At 44.1% G+C, this 25,708-nt stretch overlaps 1 protein-coding gene across 2 annotated transcripts in view; it reads right to left on the bottom strand.

The window, feature by feature from the left end:
* Positions 1–25,708, bottom strand: part of Cfap54 (cilia and flagella associated protein 54) — a 270,869-nt gene that overhangs the window by 202,044 nt on the left and 43,117 nt on the right. For both annotated transcript variants that reach the window (XR_015736721.1, XM_087901949.1), the window contains exons 16-20: positions 14,669–14,797; positions 14,199–14,325; positions 11,867–11,947; positions 11,652–11,773; positions 1,817–1,993 (exon numbers count right to left, since the gene is read on the bottom strand). Coding sequence is in view for 1 of the 2 variants with exons in the window: in XM_087901949.1 (XP_087758075.1) it covers positions 1,817–1,993; positions 11,652–11,773; positions 11,867–11,947; positions 14,199–14,325; positions 14,669–14,797 (636 nt within the window). In the remaining variant the exon portion in view is untranslated. The remainder of the gene's footprint in view (positions 1–1,816; positions 1,994–11,651; positions 11,774–11,866; positions 11,948–14,198; positions 14,326–14,668; positions 14,798–25,708) is intronic.

Raw genomic sequence — 25,708 nt, 5'->3', positions numbered from 1 at the left:
AAGCCGCCTTCTTCTTATCACAGATTTCCAAAATCTCCAAGGTGGAACACCTACCCCTAAAGTGATGCTATTTCTACTCCCACAATCTCAGAGAGCAAAACAACAAGAAGGTAAACCTACTTCTCAAGAAGGGCCACCCCCATCCATCTAACTCACTCAAGAAGGAGCCACACTCTATCCGTGCTTTGCCTGGTGCCTGTGAACGCACAAAGAACTTGACAGCTGACATTCAAAAGAAAAAAGCTCATTGTACAGAACTAATAAAAAAAAATATCGCAAAATAATGCAGTCACGGCCTATAACTCCAGTAATCACTCTGATAAATTCTATTACATACGTTTAACAAAAGTAGAAAGTCATCAGCTAATCTGCCGAGAATGTTATATATTAGTTCAGTGTATTCTCTCTCTCTCTCTTCCCCCACCCCCTTTCTCATTTTTGTTTGCTTATTTTATTTTTTTTTTTTTGAGGCAGGGTTTCTCTGTGTAGCCCTGGCTATCCTGCACCTCGCTCTGTAGACCAGGCTGGCCTTGAACTCACAGAGTTCTGCATGCCTCTGCCTCCTGGGTGATGGGATTAAATGCACGTGCCACCACTGCCCGGCTAGTACAGTTAATTTTTTAAATGGGGTCTCATGTTGGCCTTGAACACGCTGCAGAGTCAGGGAGGACCACAAACTGGTCTTTCTGCCTCCACCTTCAAAGTGCTGAGATTACAGGCCCGGGGCACCACACCGGGGTAGTCATGTGACTCTGGGGCCAGAACAAGGACTTCCTGAGTGCTGGGCAAGCTCCCTACAAACTACACACGTCTCCAGTCCTGTGCCAGCTTCTTTTCACGATAAACACACTTTACTTTACAAATGAGAAGAAATCTTCAAACTATTTGGCCTTCCTAAAGTTGTACTGCCAGCAAGAGAGGAAGCTGGAGTTTCAAACTTAGACGTGCTTGACTTCAAAGGCTCTGCGTGCAGAATGCCCTGAAGATAACCAAAGATAGGATTGTATTGTAGAACAACATCAAAGAGCACCTAAAGAGGAAAGAGCAATATTTAAAATATAAATCAGCTGGAGTCAGTTTCTTCTTAGGAAATGAAATCCCAAGTGTTTATTCCCATTCGGGCCGAGTTCCGGGACTCCGGGATGGAAGACGAGGTTCATCCTAATAAATGCAAGGCATAGATTTGTGACTGGAGATGTGTGGGTTGTCACTGGTTACCACAGTGACTTGAGGGGACCTGTCACAGTATCTCCAGACCAGAGACTCTCAACCTTCCTGATGCTGCGACCCTTTCATATAGTTCCTCGTGCTGTGGTGACCCCCCCCCCAGCCATATGATTATTTTTGCTGCTGCTTCCTGACTGTAATTTTGCCACTGCTATGAATTATAATGTAAATATCTGATATGTGACCCCCAAAGAGGTCGCGACCCACAGGTTGAGAACCAAGGCGCTGGACCCACCGCCTTCAAATTCCCATGTCCAGTTGCTTTGTGTCCGGTGCTGGCTCTCGGAGGAACTACCCTCTCCACTGCCCTCCAATTCCACGGCAGCCCTTGCTCCACCTTGAGATCACTGTCAGCGCGCAGCAGCGCCACTGGGACTGAGACACGTAGCGGTGTTCGAGGGAGCTTTAGAGGGCAACTCATAAAGGGGAAGTATCATGAATAAATTAAGTGTAGATAAGACATGAACACATCAACCTGATGTTCCGTGCTTATAAATAAGACTATTCGGGTGCTGAAAATGGTAATAACCAGAGCCATTACAGTTATGAGGTTGCTTAGGACAACGTGGTGTGAGGAAGGGCGCCTTACCTTAGTGTCTGAAAAAAAGGGAGCGGGTTTCAGAGTCACAGAGCGGTGGGTTCGGGCGAGCAGGATGGGTGGGGGAGGGATTCGGCTCTTCTTTGTTTTTGAACTCTCCAAGAACTTCTGGTGGGAATAGAGGGCGTTTTGTTCTGCTTCGATCTTCTCAATTAAGGCATACGCTTCCTGTAACGAAGTGTGAAAATAGAAAAATACATTCCGGGAGCTTGAGCCTCCTTTGTATTTGCAGCATTCCCTTGTGGTAAAGGCTCTCTCTCTGTATGCCATTTCTGGAACCTCCGAGGCATGCGTATATATGCCAGTGTGTTTCTGGCAGGACGGTAACAGACTACTGAATGAACCTCATCAATGCAATCAGATGCATACGTCTAAATGCGATGGTCATATCTTAATAGGAGACATTTCTGGCTTGCAATCCTCTGGTTATCAACCATCACACTTTGTTATGCTTTGCAAGTCCGTACATACCACAGACACCTGCATTCACACCGACAAACCATGAACCTACCCATAATACCATTTGCCACGTTAAGTCTCAAGAAATACAATGCTGACACATGTGGTTTTTAAAAAGGGATGTGATAAAGAGTTTATAGCATTAAAATGAAGTTTAAAAAGACAAAGATATTTTCAGAATGCTGCAATTCTGAGGGCAAAGCAATCATTATTTCAAGCAGTTATACACAGAAACAATGCCAAACTTTCAGATCTAAACAGTGTTTTAAAAACCAGATGAACTGTGCCAACAGGGATGTGTAAATTTCCTAACAATACTAATTACACCAGCTAAAATAATAATAGCAATGTTTTAGTCTCAATAATCCCAAGCAAAGCAAATATATTTATGTATTTGTCTTTTGTGGTTTATTCCTCCAGAGGACCCTGGCTTGTTCCCAGCACCCACAGAGTGGCTCACAACCTTCTACAATCCCAGTTCCAGAGAGCCAATGACCTCTCTGGCCTCTGCAGGCACCAGGCATACACATGGCACAATACTCATGTTTAGCAAATATTTAGACGCATAAAATACAGAGTCATAACTATTTTTAAAGATAGTTGAACTTTTTAAACATATAGTACTAATTTTCAAAAACTCACTAGCTAGGCAAACATCAAAGCACTGAGATGACTCTCTCGGCGCTCCTCACAAACACTGCGGGAATCTCCAGGGAAGCCCGCGAAGAGAGGAAGGCTACCATTCCACTGCATTCTGAGGCTCTCCCCGTCGGTAACAAATGCAAAAGGGAAGTTCCTACAGCGAAGAAGACTAAATGTCTGTCTTCCGAATCCCAAGCACTCCCCTTCAGCTGCAAGAGGCCCATGTCGTCTCTCCTACAGGAGACATGCAGAGTCTGAAGTTTCCACTTGGAGACCTGGACTTCAAGCTCAATAAAGAAAAGACTCATGGACAGAGACCCACATCGGAGCACTGGACTGAGCTCCCAAGGTCCAATAGAAGGAGCAGAAGGAGGGAGAATATGAGCAAGGAAGTCAGGACCGCGAAAGGGTTGATCCATCCACTGAGACAGTGTGCCTGATCTAATGGGAGCTCACCAAAGTCAGTTGGACTGGTACTGAAAGAGCATGTGACCAAACCCAACTTTGAATGTGGCTGACAATGGGGGCTGACTGAGAAGCCATTGATAAGGGCACTGGGACTTGTTTCTACTGCATGTACTGGCTTTTTGGGATCCTTGTCCATTTGGATGCACACCTTCCTAGGCCTGGATGGAGCGGGGAGGGCCTTGGACTTCACAGAGCAGGGTATCTTGCCCTCTCTTACGACTGGAGGGGGAGGGGAAGGGGGGGAGTAGGAGGGAAATGGGAGGAGGGGAGGAAGTGGAAATTTTTAATGGTATTATTTATAAAGCAATAAAAATTTTTAAAAAAGAAAAGACACAACGGTGTTTGAGTATGTCTCAAAGTGCTGCTCAAGGCCAAGTGCTCAAACTAGCATCGCGTATCAGTGCAGATTATAAGACCAGGGTTCGAGACGGCTTTCTCGTTAAGATGAAAACTACCTTGCCCTTTGTATGCTGTATTTGAGTAGCTGGCACGCAGCTCTGAAATCACTGGCAGTAACTAAAATGTATCTGCAAATATGCATCTTTTAAAATTCTACTTATCTGAAGCTTGGGGAAGAGCTCTGCACTGACGGTCACAAATCTTAGCCATACACGGGCCCACTCAGAAAGGCCTTGCATTTTTTTTCCTTATCTCAGAACATGGTGTCCCAGGATGCCCCATCACTAACACAAAACAAAAACCCAGAAGTAGGACTTGAGTATATATAACATTAACAAATGTTCCGGATGATTCTGAAGCGCAGCAAGGATTGTCAACTACTGCTTCGGGTAAGAAACGACACGTCCCAGACTCCCCGTGGCCTCTCATCCTCCCACAGAAGTCAGGCCACGCCCTCTGGAACGCAGAGACTTGAGGAGGTGACAGGATCTGATGCTCCTTCAGCATCTTCTCCAGAGCTGCAATATGCTTATTTTCTTACCTGGTACCAGATTCTTCAGCCCCCTGACAAGGCCGAGTTAGATTTTCTGGTGTGGAACCTCCAACCGACCACCATGAAAGCCTCCCGGAAAACGTTCCATGTTCGGGGGCCCTGCCTGCTTTCCTCCCACGCTGTACCTGGCAGCTGTCTCTCCTAATGAGGCACCTCTGGGTGGTTTGTTCTTGTTTTTCCAGGGAAGACTGTCTCTCTCCCTGCAGCCCCTTCATGCTTCCTCCTCTAGGATGGTCTTAATGCTCTCCTGGATGTCTCTAACCTCAAAGCCTGGACAGAAGGCTGGATCACCTGTTAAAGCGCATTGGAAGGGCTTTACAGCCACTCCTTTCCAAAACCTAACGACACACTGCATCGACCAACAGCCTGCTCTCTGATATAACAAAGAGGTGGTTTTCTGCTCACTCTCTGGTCTCCCAACTTCTTGTCGTGACTCTGAAAACAGCCTCTAGCATCTATCTACTGAAGGGCCAGGAGCTTTTGTGAAGGTCAAGGACATATCTTCTGTCTCCCTGTCTACTCTTGACTGTCTTGTGTTCCTCTCTGTTTGGACTAAACCTTTAAAACCATGAACTCCCAAGCAATTCCCCCTTCCCAGGCAGCCTCACATCTTCTCTGCTGGCTCAAGCCCTGCTCGAGCATCATCTCCACTGACATCTCCATGGCAACCCCATGCTCCCAGGCATCCCTCCCTATGTATCTTCACTGACTTTACTTCAGTGGGTACTGGACCGCATGCCATCTGTGTACCCAAATGTCCACGCCTTGTCATGAATGCCTTGATGTCAGGGATGGTGCCTTATTTATCTCTTCGGATTCAGTCACTGGGTTCTAAATGAAAGTGAAACTGAACCATGATGGTGGCGAAGGGTGTTGACTATGATTCATTTTAAACTACATGATAAAAAAAAAAATGCTCTGACTGAGTCTTGACCAACTTTCAGAGGAGATCCCTGACTCCGATCCTGTGGCCCAATTTAAAATATGTGAGCAGAAATATCAAAGTTTGTATGAAAAAGTAGTGAAAGAAAAGCCCAAAATAAAGTCCCAGGTTTGGGTCAAATAAAGTCCATGACAGAAATGAAGGCAGACTCTAATGCTTGTTAAAAAAATAAATAAATAAACGCCCAGCTCAGTAAGGCAAATTCTGCAGCTGCTAGTAACGTCCATTCACAAGAGAGTGTCTGGGAGTGATTTAAGACCTTCAACCACACAGAGGGAAATATCGGGGGTGGGGGGGAGAGATCCAGAAGGGAAAATAATCTCAAAAACAACTGAAGTCAATTTTGAAAGGGTGTCAATAAAGACCTGAGTGTTACCTACAGAGATGCTTCGGGCTGCCGAGGCCTTAGAACTGCAGAATCTGGACAGGTTCTTCCCAGTCTCAGCTCACACGCTTGCTTTCCCAGACATGTCAGATAACGAAAATAGCCAACGCCACATGCTCTCCTGACAGCCTTTGGGAATTCGAAGGGCTGACCAAACCTCGAGGAAGAAAAGACCCTTTGCTGACCAAGGAAAAAGGTTAACCAGAACCCTCAAAGGAAAGGGGCTTCCGCAGCAGCAAGCAAAGGAAGAAGCAACCACGCTTTTCACGGTTATTTGTGCATCCGTGGGCTGCATAAACTGAGGCCCTAAGTATTTTTGTATGAATGCAAATGTCTCTGCCTACAGTTCCATTAGAGAAAAAGGAGACCTGCCTCTCTTAGAAGTGTGCCAACACTTATGAAGACAGGCTGACATTAAATACGTCAGACACGGGCCTGCTGCCCACAGGGCATCACGGCACTAATGGAAAGATGTAATGCCCTCCTGAGGGTGTGATTGAGATGCATGTAAACAGCCATCACGATGCTGTGGGGACGGAGTGCCACATTCACTACAGGAGACCTCCCTGAGGAACATTCCGCGTCCCAGCGTGATGAGGTACACCTCGGAAGGAGAGGAGAGGCAGATTAAGTCATCTCCCAAGAACCGTAGCCAGGAATATTGCAGAGGATAAAAAACATGGCTTCAAAAATAATGCTAAGAAAAGGCATGGAAAGGGATGTGTCATCTCATGACAATTAATACAGCCAAGGCTCAGACAACAAGTCTCATCAAATGCTACCGAGCGCTGAAAGTGTGGGTGGAGTAATAATGATAACAATTATAATAATAATAATGGCTAACTCTTATGGACTGTTCACTCTGTGCCAAAAGCTAAGAATTTTGTATGTGCCATTTCATCAAGCCTTTCTAAGAACCTCCCTTTAATAGACAAATGTTTTACTGTTTTGTTTTGGGTTTCCTTTTCTTTTGTTGTTTGGTTTTTTGTTGTTGTTGTTGTTGTTTTTTTTTTCGGAGACAGGGTCTCACTATGTAGTATTGTCTAGCCTGGAACTCTCAGTGTAGACCATGTTGGCCTCAAACTCACAGAAATCCACCTGCCTCTGCCTCACAAGTGCTGGGATTAAAGGTGTGTGCATCACCAGACTTAATAGATGAACATTTTAAGACTTAAGAGGATATCACTAACACAGGATACACAGCCAATCTCTGGCAGAACCAGAACTCTACCCAAACCTGACTCCTAACACCATGCTACTGTATCGAAATGCAAAGATAAACAGAAAAAAACCTTGGGAAGGTAAACCAGATAAAGTTCACTACACTGTACCTCTAGGACAGAAGAAAAGAAAACCTCTACTATGTAACTATGCCCAAACCATTGTCAGGGTTTGAAACCCAGGGTTCAAACCACGACCTCGTTGTCACACCTAGCCAAGTATGTGCCACGAGGAAGGAGAGACACAGCACTTATGGGTTCCAAGGATTTTACTAGTTCACCACAGGAGTGGGTCACTGATCGATCAGGGCTGCAGGACAAGGACCCGGGAGCCTTGTTTCTGCTGACTCCCCTGAGCGGGGCAGAAGTGAGTGGGGCTTAGCAGCCAAACATCACAAACATTGGTTGCCAAGCTACAGCTGCAGTTTTCACCAATTCTCATCAGGATTTAGAGATTAGAACCTCCTTGAATGTTCCATCATTGTCAACTGACATACAATGCAAGCCTTTCAGTCCAACCAATCGGATCCATTTGTTCCTTCTGTTGTTAGGAACAGCCGTGATGTTTCCAGAGAACTAAAATCTCACAATGACTATTTCTGTGGTTTAGGGAAGAAGTTGGTCAGCCACTGGAAAGTTCTCAGCTCCCCGGGGGCTAGGGAACCTGAACCAAAATGGCCGTACTTAGGTCAATGTGCTTTTGCCTGCTCCCTTCACTCGTTAGAGGGGTCAGAAGCAGAAAGGCCTCTGCTCTTCCGAAAGGGAGACTTCGGTAGAGAACAGACATAAAGAACTGAGAGGGTCTCAAGAAAAAAAAAACGATTCATACTTCCCTCAAGAAAAACAAATAGGATTGAGCTGACTGAAATTCCATAAATAAGAAAAAGAAATAAACTCAATTACTGCCAGTTCGGTTCACAGGATAGAAACACAGACATAAATTCTGGAAATATTAAAGCCGGGACTTACAAGAACTTCCAGTGGCTCTGGTTTCCCTCGTAGCTCTGCTTCCAAAATAGAACTATACAATTACATGCTGTATCAATAATAAAAATGCCTCTGTTAAGCCACAATGCTCCCTTGCTTAGATTTGGGGGTACTAATATCAGGATTTGGTGCTGCTGGTTTTTATCTTCAGCTCCAGCAGACAGAATTAGGAGAAAAGCAGATGCAACAGTTGAGTTTCTTTGCAACAGAAGCTACAGAGAAAATGAAGAGGGGATCAAAGGGACAGAGGATCCCCAGAACAGGGTCACGACCTTCTCATCAGCGCACCGGTATAGCAACCAAGGGGTTGTAAGCTCCGTTCCCTTGCAGAGGGCACAGAGAGTCTCTGTTTCCAGCAAGGGGTTGCTCCAGGGGTGTGTACCCTGGAGTTGCTTCCAAGGAGGGAGCAGTGAATAGGTCCCTTTTGCATCTTTAGCATCCACGCTAAACAGATTATAGCTAATGGGGAGGAGTCGTCCCTCCTTCGGTGATATTTGGAGAGGGAAATGCAGGAAGCAGCATCATAGAACACTGCCCCCAAATGCCTTAGGAGCATCTCAGTCTCTTTCTACTAAGACGCTGAAAGGTCATCTGGTAGACTCCTCAGTGAACTAAATGGTCTAACATAAGCCACATGGGGGCTGCTCGGCTCAAAGGGAGAAAAGCATCCAGTAGAGGTGCTAGGTGCCATCCCTTACAATAAAGACATGGCCTCATGGGCAAAGCCAAAGCAGATTAACAGAGTCAAACAGTCAAGGCAGGAGAATGGGATAAAGGCATTCTCTACACAAGAAAAGAAGCCACCCGTCCCATTTGGAAAGCTAGTATTATCAAAAGTCTGTTCCTTGTCTGCGGCCACACATTGGCTCACTTTTAATCAGTTTGGAATCACAGATACTTGATACGATTATGTTTCCACAAGGGCAGAAAACTTTCAAAAAACCAAAACAGAGAATGAATTATTTAGGAGTTCCTAAGAGACCAACGCTTTTCCTGCCTTTTTATGACATCAGGTGACACATCAATTTCTGATTTGGGGACAATTTTATTACAGGACCCTGATAATGTAAAACATTTTGTGATGTTCTTCGGGAGAGAATGATTGCCAGGGGAAAGAAGTTTATTTATCTTCCATAAGGAAAGAAAGTTTGACAATTATTTGAGTCAGAACAGCACTGTTTAGAGAGTGCCCCAAGGAGCGATCATGACACCAAACACTTGGATGAAAACTGCCGCTGAGGAGCAGAGGTGGCTATCGAAGATTCGGGACCTCAAGATAAATATTCAACATGCTCCCAGCAAGTACAATCCCTTGCTGGGGATCCCTTATAAAAAAAATAGCATCTCAAAGCACATCTCATGGGGCTTCTTAGGACATTATACTCATAATTTTTCTTGAGTTCCAACAGTCTTAGGAAATAAAAAGACCTGAAAACTTAGACTCCCTTCCCCCACTCTCCTCCTCCGCTGCCTCGAAGGAAGTAGAGCTATAACAAGGAAATGGCATATTATGGAAGCAGGAAGGAAGCATCCAAGGTCTCAATCTCACCAGGCTCCGAGGGCATGTGGGCTTAGTCCCGAGAGCAGTATTGTTTAAGGAAATTACATTTTATTCTCCCTAGAAATGGGACTGGAATGCCAATGTCCTAAGTACACAGCCACGAGTTGTCTACCGGGAAAACAGAATCTGAATACATGCGGATCTGAACATATGCAAATCTTCCCAGGAGGCTTAGGCTCCTTGACCCTGCCTGTTCAGATCACCCATGCTGACATCAATCCCCATCCCCCACTCAATGCTGCAAACCCAAAAGCTCTTCCCTGATACTGCCGGGACAGACTTGGCCACCCTGAACAATGATAGCATTGATCCATCCAAAGCCCTTGGCCAGCTATGTAAGAGCTCTTTGGATGCCTGTCTGCTTTCCATCCGGTTTCAAGCATCACCATCTTTCCCCCAACCTTCCCCTGCCCCGCCACATCCAAGCCCTCACTGTGAGTGCTCAACGACTTCTGGACTCTTGAGACGCTGCCCACATTGTTCTCCACCTGGAGCGTTCTTTCTCCTCCAGGTATCCCTTATCTTCAGCTACTCAGTGTTCATTCAATGTTCAACTCCTGTCTATGTCCAAGTTTTTGAAAAATCTACTTGCTAACTGCAAACACATCCTTCTAGCTTTTTTCAGAATCTCGATTTCTGGTCTCTGATGAGATCCTATAGGGTGGTCCAGTTTTATTATTTTTCTATAACAATAAAGCCTCCACCTTGATGCCTTATTTCCTTCCCTGACAGCATCAACTCATCCTCCTGCCTCCACACCAACAAGCTTCTTACGTGTGCATCTATCTGCTCTTCCTTCCTTTCTGCACCAAAGGAAAGGCCCACCTTGTAGCCTGCTCCCGGGCGATGCCTTCTTCTCCTCCCCTCCCTCTCCTGGGGCAGTCTCTTCATGTTTCCTTCTAGCTTCCGCTTCTCCGTCTTAGCACTCTCACATACTACATATATGTGTTCTGTCTTCAACCTCTCGTAACAGACCTGGATTTGACCTGGCTTTTCTTTGTCTTATTGGCCAAGTTACTGGTAGCACTACTTTTTGTTTTATGTAATATTCACGAGGCCAGCACTCTATTAGGATATGGAATGCCTCCCAAAGTCCCACATGTTAAAAGTTTGATCAATAGTCCTTTACTGGAAGGCAGTGAGACCTTTAACATGGGGACGCGCTTTTAAAGGGGATATTACTATTCCACCTCTCTCCTTCCTAGCCACCATGCGGTGCATGGGGTCCCTGACAGCAAATGCTTCCCCCAGGCTCTACTGTATCCCCACCACAGACCCATGAACTGGAATCCCCACATGGTGAGCCAAACAAACAAAGTTCCTATCTCCACACACTTTCTCGAAGTGCTGGGACACTACCAAACACAGATCATGCCATCAACCTTTCATAAGTCATGCATGGGGCAAAATGAAAATCTAACATGCAACGTGACTGCCTTCAGAAAGTTCTACTAAAACCTTCTATCATAGATCAGAGAAAAGACAAAAGAATTCCCAGCATGAGACCACATTAAAGGTAGCAACAAGATCAGATCTGGGGTGGCCCAGGGGTAGAGGGCTCAGCATACATGGGGCCTGTGTTTCATATCCAACATTACATTTCTTAAAAGACATCAAGAATGTTGCTCTATAAGTTATCAGCCTCTGTCTGGATGAAACTACCTCAGTCAATAGGCTTTATGCATTTTAACTCTGGCACAAAGAATGGCACTAGAAGGGCTAGTGCTGCTCCAATTTGAATTTCCCCTACTTTGACTCCTCCTCCTTTTAGTTGACATCCCATGTCAGTTGTCTCTAGAAACACAAACATTCATTTCCAAACAGTTCCGGACTTGAGGTAGAGCTTAGTCCCCCTGATCAGGCAACTCCATGTGAGGTGGCCAGGAAGTTCATAATCAGATGCCAAAGAACAAAATATTATTTACTTGCTTGTTTTTTTGTTTTGTTTGTTCCTTGTTCGTTTGTTTTCCTGCTTGTTTTTCAAGACAGGGTTTCTCTGTAGCTTTGGAGTCTGTTCTGGAACTAGCTCCATAGACCAAGCTGGCCTTGAACTCACAGAGATCTGCCTGCCTCTGCCTCCCGAGTGCTGGGATTGAAGGTGTGCGCCACCACCATCCAGCTCAAAACAAGTTTTTGAAAGATAAACAGATCACTCACTTTAACACAGGTGTATGTCAGGACAAGAAGAAGTAGAAAAATGAAATATTACCATCAACAAGTTCCGCGAAGTTGCACAGCCTGTGTCTTTCTCAAACAGTAAAAGGGCCTTCTGCATCAGGTAGCTGGCTTTGGAAAGCTTGTTCTTCTTGATTTTATTTATTACAGTTAACTCTGTAAAGGCAAACAAATAGTTACTAAAAGACCAAGATGAACGTCATCATTTAAATTTTTTGAACTACAACTGATACAACATGAATTGCCTACCTGAGAAACACTCGGAGTTTGTAGGTTCTTTTACTTTTTCCAAACCTTTGGGATTTGTGCTAACAGTTGGAATCTGCAAAACTGAAGAACGCCTCCGATTATAAACCAAACAGGAAACCTTTTGTTTTCCATGCTGGGGAACAAACCCACGACCTTGGGCATTGCCAGGTGTAGGTTCTACCACTACGCTCTAAGTCCAGACCTTGGTTTATTTTTGATTGAAGCAGCCCTATTTGGCTCAGGCTGGTTCTGAACTTGCTATGCAGCCCAGGCAGGACTCGAACCGATAATCCGTTGCTTGTTCTCACTTCCCACATGTTAGAACTACAGGTTTGTGCCGCCATACCCGGCAGGTTGTACTTTCAACGTGACCTCCTCTTTTTCCAGTGGTGCACTTCAGGACATAGAGTTTTCAAATTATAAAAATAGTCAATTTTCTGTTTCATCTCAAGGAAAACCACCTTGTGGAACTCTCGTCTACTTTACCTTGTTCTTACATAAAATGCCAAACTGTCCCTGGTCCTTTCTAGAAAACATGTGTCACCATAGTTCCTGGAAAATACAAAGTTCCCCGGACAGTGAAAGCCTAGCAATTTCCATCTAAAACACAAAGGACTGTGGGTATACAGTCTGTGCACAGTTAGGACTGACTATCACTGTGGTACAATGCAGATGAGAGATGAAAGAAACACGGATGGAGCTGTGCTGGCTGGGGACAAAGAAAGGAGATGACCTTCATGTCAGGTCCACGAAAAAGACCTGGCACTATTTTGGTTCTGTCCCGCAAGGTATGCAGAGTGTGGAGGTCTGAGTGAGAATGGCCCTCATAGACTCATAGATTTGAAGATGTGGTCCCTAGCTGATGGAACATTTTAGGGAGGATTAGTAGGTGTGGCCTTGTAGGAGGAATTGTGTCACTGGGGGTGACTTTGAGGTTTCGAAATACCATGCCAGACCCAGTCACTCCCTTTCTTTACCTCCACCTAGTAGATCCAGATACAGCCCTCAGTCACTGCACCAATGTTATGCCCACTGTCTGATGCCATGTCCCCTGTCAGGATGGTCATGGACTTACCCTCTAAAACTGTAAGGAAGCCCCCAAATAGATGCTTCTTTTATGCTTCCTTGGCCATAATGTCTCTTTGCAGCAACAGAACAGTGACCAAGCCATAGGGTTTCCTGACAATCCCGGACAGCACATCCCTTCCACTGAATTTTATTATTTGTGCTAATGAGTGCTAAATGATAGTGACTGGTGAAAAGACAGAACCAGACACCACTGAAGGATAAGATTTATGGGACGCTCTCAGTGCAGATATAGATGGGTTATATCTAAAGCTGCGGCCATCAGTGAGCAGCCACCGTGACGCTCTTGGGTAAGACAGGCACAAGCAGCACTTCTGGAGCGCGGGTCTGGCGGCAGCATACTTGAGTGAAGAGAGACAGAGGGATGAAATAATAGCATAGGCTAGGGCAGAAGATCAATAAAGGAACAGCAGAAGAGCCAAGGAGACTCAGGGATATGGCATGAAACCTTAACTAACTCCACCAAAACCGAGCTTAGGCCTCCTGTCGATATCTGTGTGTGGTCCCTCATGAAAACTCATTTGGCCTTCAAAGACCTACTAAACAACAGTTGGAGGGTAAACCATTAGACAGTCACCCCAAGAACAAACAAAGTCCAATGCTTCCATAAAGGGTGATATAGAAAATAATGAGTATTTTTGAAGGAAACCAGACACAATCATTCTATTGAGCTTTAAATTGCATTTCTGAACGACTTATTTTCAGTTTCAAATACTGTTTATGGCTAATTATCCTCGGGAAGCTGGTTTATGTAACAGAAATGCTCTATCGGGTTTTCAGTTTACTTATGAACAGAGATGTTTTCATTATTGTCTGCTCTCTCTACATCTAAAGGGTCACATAGAAAACCATTATTAACACCATATAAATGTTTAAAATAAAATATAAAAGGATGAAGACATAAAAAGGCAAAAACAAAGGATCTTGGTAGATACTAAATAAATGCTTGTTCTATTGAATTAGCAAAACATCAATAACTTATTATAAGCATGAATTAGCAAAACAACAATAACTTACTATAAGCAAATAAATATAATCATATTTTCTTAAAAATCTATCGGCCTGCTATGCAAAGTGTAACCTGATAAACCAAAGTATTTATTTATATTAATCCAAAGAGACAAAAATAAAATAATAAAACTTATTTGGAAAAGTGGGCAACAAATACACAACTACAAGATTTAATCAGTTCTCCCTTTGAACCGCACTTCAAATGTATTCTGTATGGTTACTTCTGGGCCACTACCTTGCAGTTGGTCAAGAAGTACAACGGCTACACGGTGCTGAGCATGAATTAACTCAAGATGCAGATCCATGATGAAGCTATTCGCTGAGATCGGCTTGTAAGTAACCCCGTCTATGTCATGAGAGTCCTTCCGTCCAGGAGAATAGAAGAAGACATTAAAAAGGAAAATTGTTATCAGAACAGCCTAAAAAAATAGCTGTGCCTTATTATCTTTCGAGCTCTGTCTTATTCATAGCCATTTACTTCCGCTCACTTTTAGCCCTGAGCAGCTGGCTCACGTGACAACACGTGTTCTCTTAGCGTGGCCGCTTCACTGACAAACTCAAAGACACCACCCCTCCTTGAACTCTTCGGGGAAGAGCTATTTCTGGCCTATGAGAGGAAACCACACTTTACGTGCCTCCTTGAAAAGCCGGCTCTTTTCTTGCTGAAGAGAAGCATCGACCTGATGTGAGACTGTCCGCCCTTACCTTGACATAGCAATGGTCGAGGACTGATGACCCATCCGACAAAGTTGTTAGCATGCAATTCCAGTTCATTGCAGTGATTGCTTTATCGAGGAGCTCATATGCATAAAACAGCTGTTCCATAGAAGTGCGCTAGGATAATTTTACAAAAATTACAAAACACAAAAACTGAAACTCCTTAACAATCGCTCAAACAGCAGAAACTTTGCCCAACATCGGCCACCCTCTGTCTCTTACTGAATATGGTTAGCGTCAACTAAAGGCTGAGTACTGTCATTGAAGACAAAAATAATATATTAAACCATTTCCCAAAAACAAACTTTCATGAGCACACATGTGAGTTCTAGGCATTGTCTTCTAAATTCTAGTCGTACCAAACACACGTGTAAATGTTAAACTTGAAGTTCACACAGGTTTAGCTAGCCTTTCACACACTTGATTTGAAAATGTTCCACTTTTTTCTTTTAAATCTCAGACCCTCAGAGCTGGAGGTATAGACTTTGCGCTCACAGAACACAACACAGACCGGTTTTCAAAGTCTGCACATCGTTTTGGCGTTGTTATGCTCACAGGCAGCCTGGTAGAGAACAGAGAACAATCAGCCATGTCCAGATGCCCTTCTCTGAACCTTTTACCCACACGGGTAAAACCAAAGCCCACTCTGCCGCGATGCCCCAACAGGAGCCACTGAGTCTTTTTGGTTAACCATTCATTTGTGTTATCTGATGTGGTTTTTTCCAGGTACCTTGACCAAGATTTAACACTGCTCTTTTAATTTTTCAAATGCATTTTGATTTCCCCATCATGAATTCTTCTGGATGCTTCCTTCACTCGACCACAGGCTTGGGATGGTGTTGGTACCTTCCGTGGCTCAGGCAGAGTGTAGTTATGCCCCACGAGCTCTCTAAGTAACTTCAGCAGAAAGGAGCTCAAAGCACAGAATCACAAGTTCCCCAACTTTTTTTTTTTAATGCCCTAGCAATGTTGAAGCAAGTATGGGCAGTCCATATATGGCAGTTCTGTTGAACTTGTCCATATTGGGTTTCATAGTCTAAGTTGATGAGGACGACTGACCAGTTCTCTTCCTCAAGAGGGCACCAGACCTCATTACAGATGGTTGTGAACCACCATGTGGTTGCTGGGAATTGAACTCGGGACCTTTGGAAGAACAGGCAGTGCTCTTAATCACTGAGTCATCTCTGTCGACCTCCTGCCATTCTCAAGAGCTTCCTTGGAGTGTCTCAGGGAACCTGAGAGACAGCTGACAATGACTGCAAGCAGCCACCACAGTGGTCTGAGTGGGGATGGCAAGCGCATGCTCAATATGGCTTGTGGAACCCCATCTTCCTTCTGCCACCGCAGAATAAGAACCTCTCATTACAGAGTCAATCAAATGTTCCTCGTTAGCAGAATAGCCACCTAGGACTGCACAGAAGTGACAGGCAGCAGATACGGCTCCCTGCAGATACGGCTCCAGGAGTTCCCTGTCATCCCAAGGTGACTATGCTACAGATAGGAATTAAGGATGCCCAGCTGACTCATATTTGCGTAGGATGAAAGGAGCTGTTCCGAAGACCATGTCGTCAGTATTCATGAAATGCGCTGACGGACATGTAGGCTGCTCTATCTAAGTGTCCTGTAATGAGTTGTGCCTGTGCTTAAAACCAAATAACCACTTCCTGTGTGGTCTTGGCTGCTTTTTTTTTCCTGGTTCAGTCTTCATCTGTCTAAGACTTCTAAAACATGTTTACTAGAAAAATGGTGGCTACCTGTATGTGGTTATATCCAAATAAAGGGACGGTTTTTAATCTTGTACCATAGCTATGACACTAATTGACAGTCTTTGGATAATGTGCCTTACTGGGTAAGAGACCTTCTGTTTCCAGCTGTTAAGAGTTTTGGGTTGAAAGGCTGGAAGTTGGTTTTGTCAAACGCTTCATTGGCATCTCATTGTGGACTGATACAGCCATGTTTTCCTTTGTTCTTTAATATGGGATGTGCTATACTGCATTATAGGGTGCTAACGTTGAATCAGCCTTACTTCCCTGGATATGCACAGTTTGATCATTCAGCAAATCCATCTCCACCCAAAGTAACAGGCTCAGGGAGGCTTCCAAAGACTCAAGTTACACATTCAAATAACAAAGCAACTTGAGGACACAGCCAAGGCTGCAAACCAATGGGGTAAGAGCCTTCCTCCCATTCTCTCCTCTTATCAGGACTAAACCTGAGATATCTCCCTATGAAACCAATGTTTTTTTTCTAATATACTTTTACAGTATATTTCTTCTAGGATGGAGTCTGTAGGTTCTGAGTTTATGGAGAGCCTCAATGACAACTCCATCTTTTCTGAGTTGAAGTTTTATCTCCTTCTTCTAGATACCTGTTTTTAAAAAATCTATGCTTGTTTGTAGCTATGCCCAGAAACCCACTGCAGCACCCACCTGCATAGTCAAGTAATCTGCTGCAGTATCTATATGCATGCCCAGCAACCTGCTGTACCTGCATGCATTCTCAAGTAATCTGCTGTAGCACCCACCTGCATGCTCAAGCAATATGCTGCACACGCACCTGCATGCTCAAGCAATACTCTGCAGCACCCACACACATGCCCAGCAACCCACTGCAGCACCCACCTATATGCCCAACAACCTATTGCAGCATCCACCTGCATGCCCAGCAATCTGCTGTAGCTCTCACCTGCATGCTCAGCAGGCTGGTTTTCACTTCCTGTTTCTGTTTGGTCTCTAGAATTTTCCTTGATTTCTTATGAATTATGCAATGTATTTGAAGTTCTGTTCAGTTTTGCCCAAAATGTCTAGGTGTCTTCCAGAAGGGAGATGTTTTAGTCATCTAGGTTATTGTTCAGCCAAAAGCAGAGATCACTAAGGGTGTGTGTGTGTGTGTGTGTGTGTGTGTTGTGTGTGTGTTTGTGTGTGTATGCAGGCACACACATACACTCAGTGGTGATGTGGGATTCCTTTAAAAAGTGTTTTAATTTAAAAACAAAAAAGGATTCTAGGCAGAAAAGAACAGAGTCAGGGACCGCTTCTTGGCAGCAGCATTATATAGGTTGAGCTCTGTTTGCCAGAGGCAAGCAGAGGCTCATCTCCTTTAAGATAGACTTCCTGACTCACCAGGAAGTTAGATAATGAGTGGCAAAACCAAAAATGGTGTAGCTTTTAAGAGGCCCTGCCACCAAACACTTCAATGGTGTTTATGAGCAGCTGGCGGCAGGCTTCTTGGTGGTGGCATGCACCTTGAAACTCAATAAACATGGCTTTCGCCAGTACCTCTGCCATGAAGCTAGTCTCTCAGAAAGCTGAGGAATGGGGGCAGAGCCAACCACCAAAGGCACAGCTTTAATCCTATCCATGCAGTTTAGCAGACTAAAAACTCATGTTGTCAGAAAAAGATAGAGATACACAGTAAAGACAATTCAGACAGCAAATTAAAAAAAATATAACTTTAAATGGTCTACAGTGTTTTTAAAAATATGTGTAGGCTTAGGACAGAAAAGAAAAAGGATAGAGAAAGTCCTTCAAAAAAGAAATAGAGTAGAGGATTCCTTTAATTCTAGCACTTGGGAGGCAGAGGCAGCCGGATCTCTTTGAGTTCAAGGCCAGTCTGGTCTACAGAGTGAGATTCAGGACATTCAAAGATACACAGAGAAACCCTGTCTCAAAAACTAAAAATCAAAAAAATAAAAATAAAAGAAATAGAGTTAAAAAAACATGTGAAAATAGAAAATACACAGAGTCTAGATTATGTATATTATTGCAGGATTTTTTTTAATTTTAACTGTAAAGACCTAACTACAGACAGACATTTCGTTATATGGGCTGCTAATCTAAACCAACATGTATATCTTAAAGGTACCTTGATTTCAAAATTTAAGTCTAAGAATATGTTAGTTTGGAAATGAGGTTCTGGTTTTGTTTCCACAGAGGACAGAAAGCCGTGGATTCCTTGCGAGCTAATATGGTTTGAGCAAACAAGACCTCCTGAAGTGAAGGCCCAGGTGGTCCAACATCCTCAACAGTTCCAGGACTGCTGGTTGAGATGAATCAATCACACAGGATACCCCATGAAAAACCTGATTAACAACACCCCCAAATCAGCAGGAAGTATTCTAAAAAACTACACTCAAATTTCCAAATATTGTTTTTAAATATTTGTTTTTATTTAAAGGGATCTGATTATGAATGATTAATAGTCACCATCAAGGTTTTTTTAAAGAAAAAAGGGTTATGATATAGAAATGAATGTTTTACATTGGTATGGACTTTAGTTTATTAATACAAATTTAAGGTCAATTTTGTTATATGTATATTTCTACTCTTGTTTAAGGTACTATGTTTATACAGGTCATTTAAAATATAATATATAATTAAAATTATAGATTAATAGATAGTCATTTATAATAGTAAAACTGTAGTCATGTTAACTAGATTTTTTTTTTAGATGTACCGAGATATATTTCAGAAGGATAGGTATTCTTCAAACCTTTCAAAGACCTATAGAATATGGCATTTAAAAGGTTTTAAGAACCTTAGACTTTTCTCAAAAGTGAAACATGTCTGCTTCTGGCAGCACCAATTGCTTTAGAGAGGTTGACGGGCAGAGAAGAAACTCATTATAGAATCTGCCTTCAATGTGACAAGGCTAGGCATTTGAGCAAGAAGCTGTTCTTGCCTGGACTGCTTAATGATATGTTATATGAACTAAAGACCCACAGAAAAGTGACTGCTGAACTTTTCAAAAGATGGAATGGTCTTTCAGGGTTCCTTCACAGAGGAAACTGTCAGACATTCTGCAGGACACAAAAGAAAGCAACTGACAAACTTTGCCAGTACAAATTTCCTGCTTCACTGAAAAGTCTGCCAGATATTATGGACCTGTAGGCTGAAGATGGTTGCTCCAACATTACAAAAAGAACCTTGGGTAACTGTCCAGGCAGCAAGATGTCTCTGTCATCCATCTCTAAAACTTTGGCAGTTGCTTACAATGCACTTTTTGTTTACTTAGGTAATATTATATCCTTCTGAAGTCTTTGATGAAATTGAAGACTAGTTTCAATTATAGTTTTTCTTAGTTATGATAAAAGATAAATTAGATATATAATATGTAATATTATATATAATAATATATGATATATAATAAAATATAATATAATTTAGACTCACAAAGATAGGATAGATGATAGAGTAGTTTCCTTCATTTGCCCAATGAAAATGGACTAAATATTATTGTTACTATAATCCTTGTTTAATAACTATTTTGTATATGTAATTTTACTATGTTAAAGTTAAAACCTTCCCTTTCAATTAAACAGAAAGGAGAGATGATGTGGGTTGTCCTTCTGTATATGTGTTGTTTTTTATTGGTTGATGAATAAAACTGTACTGACCAATAGCTTAACAGAGTAAATCCAGGGAGGAAATTTGAACAGAGATAAGAGAGAGCAGGCAGAGTCAAGAAGATGTCATGTAGCTACAGAAGGAGTAACATGCCAGCATATTGTTGGTAGGTCATAGCCTCATGGATTAATAGGTAGGTCATACCAATACATAGATTAATAGAAATTAATATAAATAGAAATTAATAGAGTTGGTATTCAAGAAAATGGGTTAATTTAAAATGTAAGAGCTAGTTAGGAATATGCCTGTGCCACTGGCCAAACAATTGTAATTAATATAGTTTCTGTGTTTCTTTGGGACTGAATGGCTGCGGGACTGGGCAGGACAGAAACTTCTGTCAACACAGGGGCCATCTACCTTCTTTCCTGAGTCAGGGTCTCTCAAGTAGACTGCTAGCTTGCCAGTGAACTCCAGTAATCTGCCTATCTCTGCTTCTTTGGCCCTAGGACTACAAGCATGAACCACCATACTGACTTCATACACTGGTCCTGGAGATTGAACTCAGGTCCTCACTCTTATTCATCAAGCACTTTTCTGGGCGCTACTACCCCAGCCCTGGGGAAACCTTTTTTGACACTGAATTTTCTAAGATCACACACACACACACACACACACACACACACACACACACACATTCTGTTGTTGTCTTCACCATCGACACTCTATGTATCTTGTCCTCAACACCATAGTTAACACTAAATTAAAACTTGATTGCCATCCAGAGATAATTACACTACATAATCTTTTAACTGCCAGAGCCCTGGAAGACTGGTACTCACTAGTTAGCCTTTTTTTTATAATTAATCCATTTGTTGAATAGATACTACATGTTCTGCAAAAGTTAGAAATTGCTTTAAATCATGTCATCACAAAGGCACCCCTTACATTTTTCATGTAGTACTTTGCATGTATGCAAGGAATATAATTTTTCTCACCTAAAGATTGCTAAGTGAATACGTGAATCCTGGACTTCCCTACAATAATTCCCTTCCTCATGGATCTGAGAGCTGAGCTGAGGTCAGAACTCCACATGAAACATAAACTGTTAACATACACAAGGTACTGGTTTCCAGCGTGTCACCAATATATCAAATGGGATAGCAACCTGGCAGAACAAGTACAGCTATAATTTTATGATAAAGACGTTAGAACAGCTCACACTGTCCATTCGAGTTCAGACAAACAGTCTACATCCTAGGCAAGACTCAGCAGTGAGTCTGTCCAAAACAAATGCTGGGCTCTGGTGCATACCAGCGTATGGCCTGTACTCCAGCCACCGTGCGCCACCACAGCTAAGCAGGCTGTGCGCTGCACAGCGTTAACACCTGTCATTCACACTTTCATCACCACAGGCGTCACAGTCTGGCGATTTCTCAGGATACTGCAGTAAACTTCTTGGGGCAAAGGACACACTTTCCAACTCCAATAACAGTGGCAATAGCTCATCAATGGTCTTTGGGTTCTTTGTTGCCAGAAAAAATCGGCACCTAAGAAACCCATTTTATTTAGCAGCTTTGCTTGGTAGAAAAGCTGAAGCCAAAAAGCCAAGTCCTTTATAATTTCCTGTGAGTTCCTGTGCCTTCCCCATCGCAGCGTGGAGAACAAGAGCTGGCCCGCTCCACCTGTCACTCTCAAACTCGAGTGTCCTTAAGAACCTTTCTGAGTTGAAGTTATGATTTATTGTGTCTGAAGTGAGAAGTGAGAAGTCGCATATTGTGTAAGCGCTGCAAGGGAGCCCTGGGCAAACCACTGTTGGACAATTATGCCTCCTCTGCCCCTCACACAGGCCAGTTTCTGATCCCAGTGTGAGATTGCTTAAATCTAGCTCTCCCCATAAGGTGCAATTAAAACTAAAGACTTCAAATGTGTACCCCCGGACCTCGTAATTAGAAAATGAATGTTTATTTGAGAAGGTCAATTTACAACAGCTCCCTTTATGAGCGTTGCTTGGTACCAAATTTCCTAGGATTTACCGAGTATGGCAGAAAGATGAACTCGCCCTTTGAAGCTAAGTACTTGTAGGGCTGGTGAGAAGGCTCAGTGAGTAATGACACTTGCAGCAAGCTGACAACCTGAGCTTCCCACATAGTGGAAGGAGAGAACCAACTCCCACGGGAAGTCCTCTGACCTCCACACATGCTCCGTGATGCATGCCTTCACACACACGCACACACACACTCAACAAACATTTTTAAGTGGATTTCACCTGTGGAATAACATCTAAGGTTGATCTCTGGGCTCAACCGCTAGGTTTCTGCTGATTTAACAGGCCGGATCAGATCAGATTAAAAGCAGACACGCAGGTTTATTTGTTCCCAGGCTGGTCCATGTCACAAAGAATGGGGCCAGGGAAGTTGCACACCGGGGCTAAGGGAGGGAGGTTTTATAGATCTTAGGGAGAGGTGTCAGCCAGGAACTGGAACTATGCCCAAGACTGGTCAAAAGCTAAGCTCCTAGGTGGGCACTGGAGTGGGCCGCATCGGCTGCCCGAAGTGCAGAACTGGGCTATTGGCACCACCCCTCTGTTCAGAGTTTCCTCAGTGCAGACAGAGTTGGGGGAAGTTTCTCGCTTGTGCAGGGACAAGCAAGGGGTCCAACCAAACCTTCCGGCCTGTTTTTATTTACGGGCACTGGTTCCAATTTGGCTACTTCCTGTTGGCATGGGATGACTTGGGGAGGGGGATTGGGAGTAGGTGGGCCAGTGTTCAAAGGAGGAAAGAATGTAGGAGTATTTGGTTAACTGCCACCCTGGATACCTCACAAATCCAATCCTGAAGGAATCGGAGAAGGCAAGGGGCCAGAAGAGAACATAGACAAATGAGGATGGCTGGTCCCGTAATAGTGACCAGCCAGGCAAAGGGGAAGCCTGCCCCCAGCGGAAGGGAGAAGAGTGGGTTGGTGACCATGAGGTGAATCGGGATGACTGCCTCATTAATGAGGCAGAGGTTCTGAACTGAACTAAGCGGTGGGCACTGGAGGGCACGCACCAGGAGAATGGGGGAGTTGCAAGGCAAGTCGCTAGGGATTAGGAGTCACTGAGATAGGAGGTAGGGTAAAAATGACCTTGAGGCCAAGGTGATGGGTTTCAGAAATGGGAAACTGGGGTCTGGAGGAGAAGGAAGAGGGGTCCTGAAGGTGAACTAGGATCAAGTGGTGGCGGGGTAGCGATCACTGGGGTGGAGATAGCCCATATTTGGGGGTCGACTAGATCTGGGAGAGTAGGGATAGGGAAGTCTGGGGTATGGACCTGTGAGGCAACCAGGGGAAGAAGATGGGAGTCAGGAGAGATTATGGGGCCAGAGAGGGTGGCCCCAAAGCAGCTGAAAATATGGTGGCCAAGTAAAAATCCTGGGCAGACAGGCATGATCAGAAAAGAGTACAAGAAGAACCATCCTGCAAGAACGCTGGGAAATGGCAAGGTCTTGGGTGGGAAGGAGGTGGTGCTATCCACCCCGTGACAGAAATTGGCATGAGAACCACAAAGCCCAAGTGTGAGGTCAAGACAGAAAAGGTAGCCCCCATGACCACCATGAAGGTGATGGGCTTAACCTAGAGTATCATCCTGGACTTGGCGAAGGCGATGGCAGTCTCTAAGTCTGGGCACCCTCAGTTCTCTGCCAGGCTAAGGAGCTTGAAGGCCAGAAGGGTCTGAGTTGCCTACGCTGGTGGGGCTGGACCTCCGTGGTATGGCATAGAGGACGAGCCACACAGGGGCACTTCAACTTCTGGTGACCAAGTTGCCAGCAGACAGGTGGGTGGCTAAAGTTTGGGGCAGCTACGGGACCAGTGGCCTTCCTGGCTGCATCGGAAGCAGGCTCCTGGTGGAGCTGACTTTGGCTGGACCCCAGCGGGATGCGGTCCTGTGGGCCTCCCTTGTTCCCTCTGCAGGACTGCCATCAGCTTCAGGAGAGCTACCAAGGCTTGGGCCTGGAGCATAGCCTTTCGTTGTAGCCAAGCCTGTGGGGAAGACTTGACCACCTCGTCTCAGGCATTAAAAACCTTAGAGGCCATCCTCCCAACTCCTGCACAGGATTTGGGGACCATCCTCAGTCATTTTTAGTTTTTGTTTTGTTTTGTTTGTGTTTGTTTGTTTTGCTTGCTTTGCTTTTTCTAGTATCTGGCAGTGCCCCGAGAAATGAAATGGGTAGCAAGGACCATGGCTCCTGCTAAGGAGGCTGGGTCAAGGCAGATACATTGAGTCATGGTCTCTTGTAGTCATTTTAGACAAATGGCCGGATTCTTGTTAGCTCACTGCATAATGTCACGGAGCTTGTCAAAATTAACAACTTTGTTTGAGACCCTCTCCATGCCCTGATGGAGGCAGAAGACCATCAACACACACACACACACACACACACACACACACACACACAATCAGGAAAATACTGAACCTTCTGGGCATATCCAGACATTTTCTTGCCATTGATTTTTAAACAATTTGGAATACCAGACACATAATTCACTGTGTTCAGTATTAAAACTAACGTAGAGACTGTAAAGTATACAAGAGGGCATGCCCAGGTCATATATAAACACGGTATTACCTCACACAAAAGACCATATACCCATTGACATTAGTACCTGCAAGGGTCCCAGAACCAATCCATCAGGGATCCCAAGGGAAGCTATCCAGAAATACTCAGTTTCTAAGCTTCATTATGAGAGCTTCAGAGGTATCCAGAAGGTTAGCAGTGAGGAGGGCTAACAGCAACCGGCAGGGCAAGTGCTGCCAGAACAGTATTACAAAACAATAGAATGCTGCATGTTATAATATGAGCCAGGCGGTGGCGGCGCACGCCTTTAATCCCACCACTCGGGAGGCAGAGGCAGGCAGATCTCTGTGAGTTCGAGGCCACCCTGGTCTACAAGAGCTAGTTCCAGGACAGGCTCCAAAGCTACAGAGAAACTCTGTCTCAAAAGTCGTATATATATGCTATACACATATGAGGTAGATTGAAAGAGGACATGGGAAAACAGCATAGGATATCAAGACAGTAAAGCTGCATAGTTTTGTTTTGTATATTGTTAAACTCTCTCCAGTGTCAGTGCAATTTCCATAACTTAGTCTACAGTTTATCAGACAAATCAAAATATTCACTGGCTTCCTCTCTAGGGAAACATTTTAAAAGACATCCATTAAACACGGGGGCCCTGAGTAAATGCTCCACAATGGATAAGAGGTGTTTTGTTCTCAAAAAATAAAACACGTGGTATTCTACATCTCCTTAGAAAATCACACAGCTGATAGGCAAAGTGACCCCTGGGAAATTCCACAGCACAGGAACCTATTGTGTTTAATTAAAATCATCATGGCTGTTCACCATGGCTTCTGTTCATGAAGCACAGAACCAGAATCACAGGGGAAGGCCCCATGCATTGCTCTGGGCGCTGCCTCTAAACAGACGGATGTTGGCTCTGTACGTGAGACGCCTTCATTCAGATCTAGACAGCCATGATCATGTACAGAAGTAATTCAAATCTTGTAAGAAAAGCAAACAATGAGAAACATCCACGTAGCTCCCCACCCTTCCGCCTTCAACATAAAGCTGACTAAGCACTCCTGAGAGCCATCAGCATCCTTGGTGCATGTCAATCAGGTAAGAACTCGGTCAGCCTTCCGGAG

This window comes from Myodes glareolus, chromosome 26, assembly GCF_982192425.1.
Source record: "Myodes glareolus chromosome 26, mMyoGla1.1, whole genome shotgun sequence".
Classification (NCBI taxonomy): domain Eukaryota; kingdom Metazoa; phylum Chordata; class Mammalia; order Rodentia; family Cricetidae; genus Myodes; species Myodes glareolus.
Note: the sequence above shows the minus strand (reverse complement) of the source record. Positions and strands in the feature narration are given on the sequence as shown.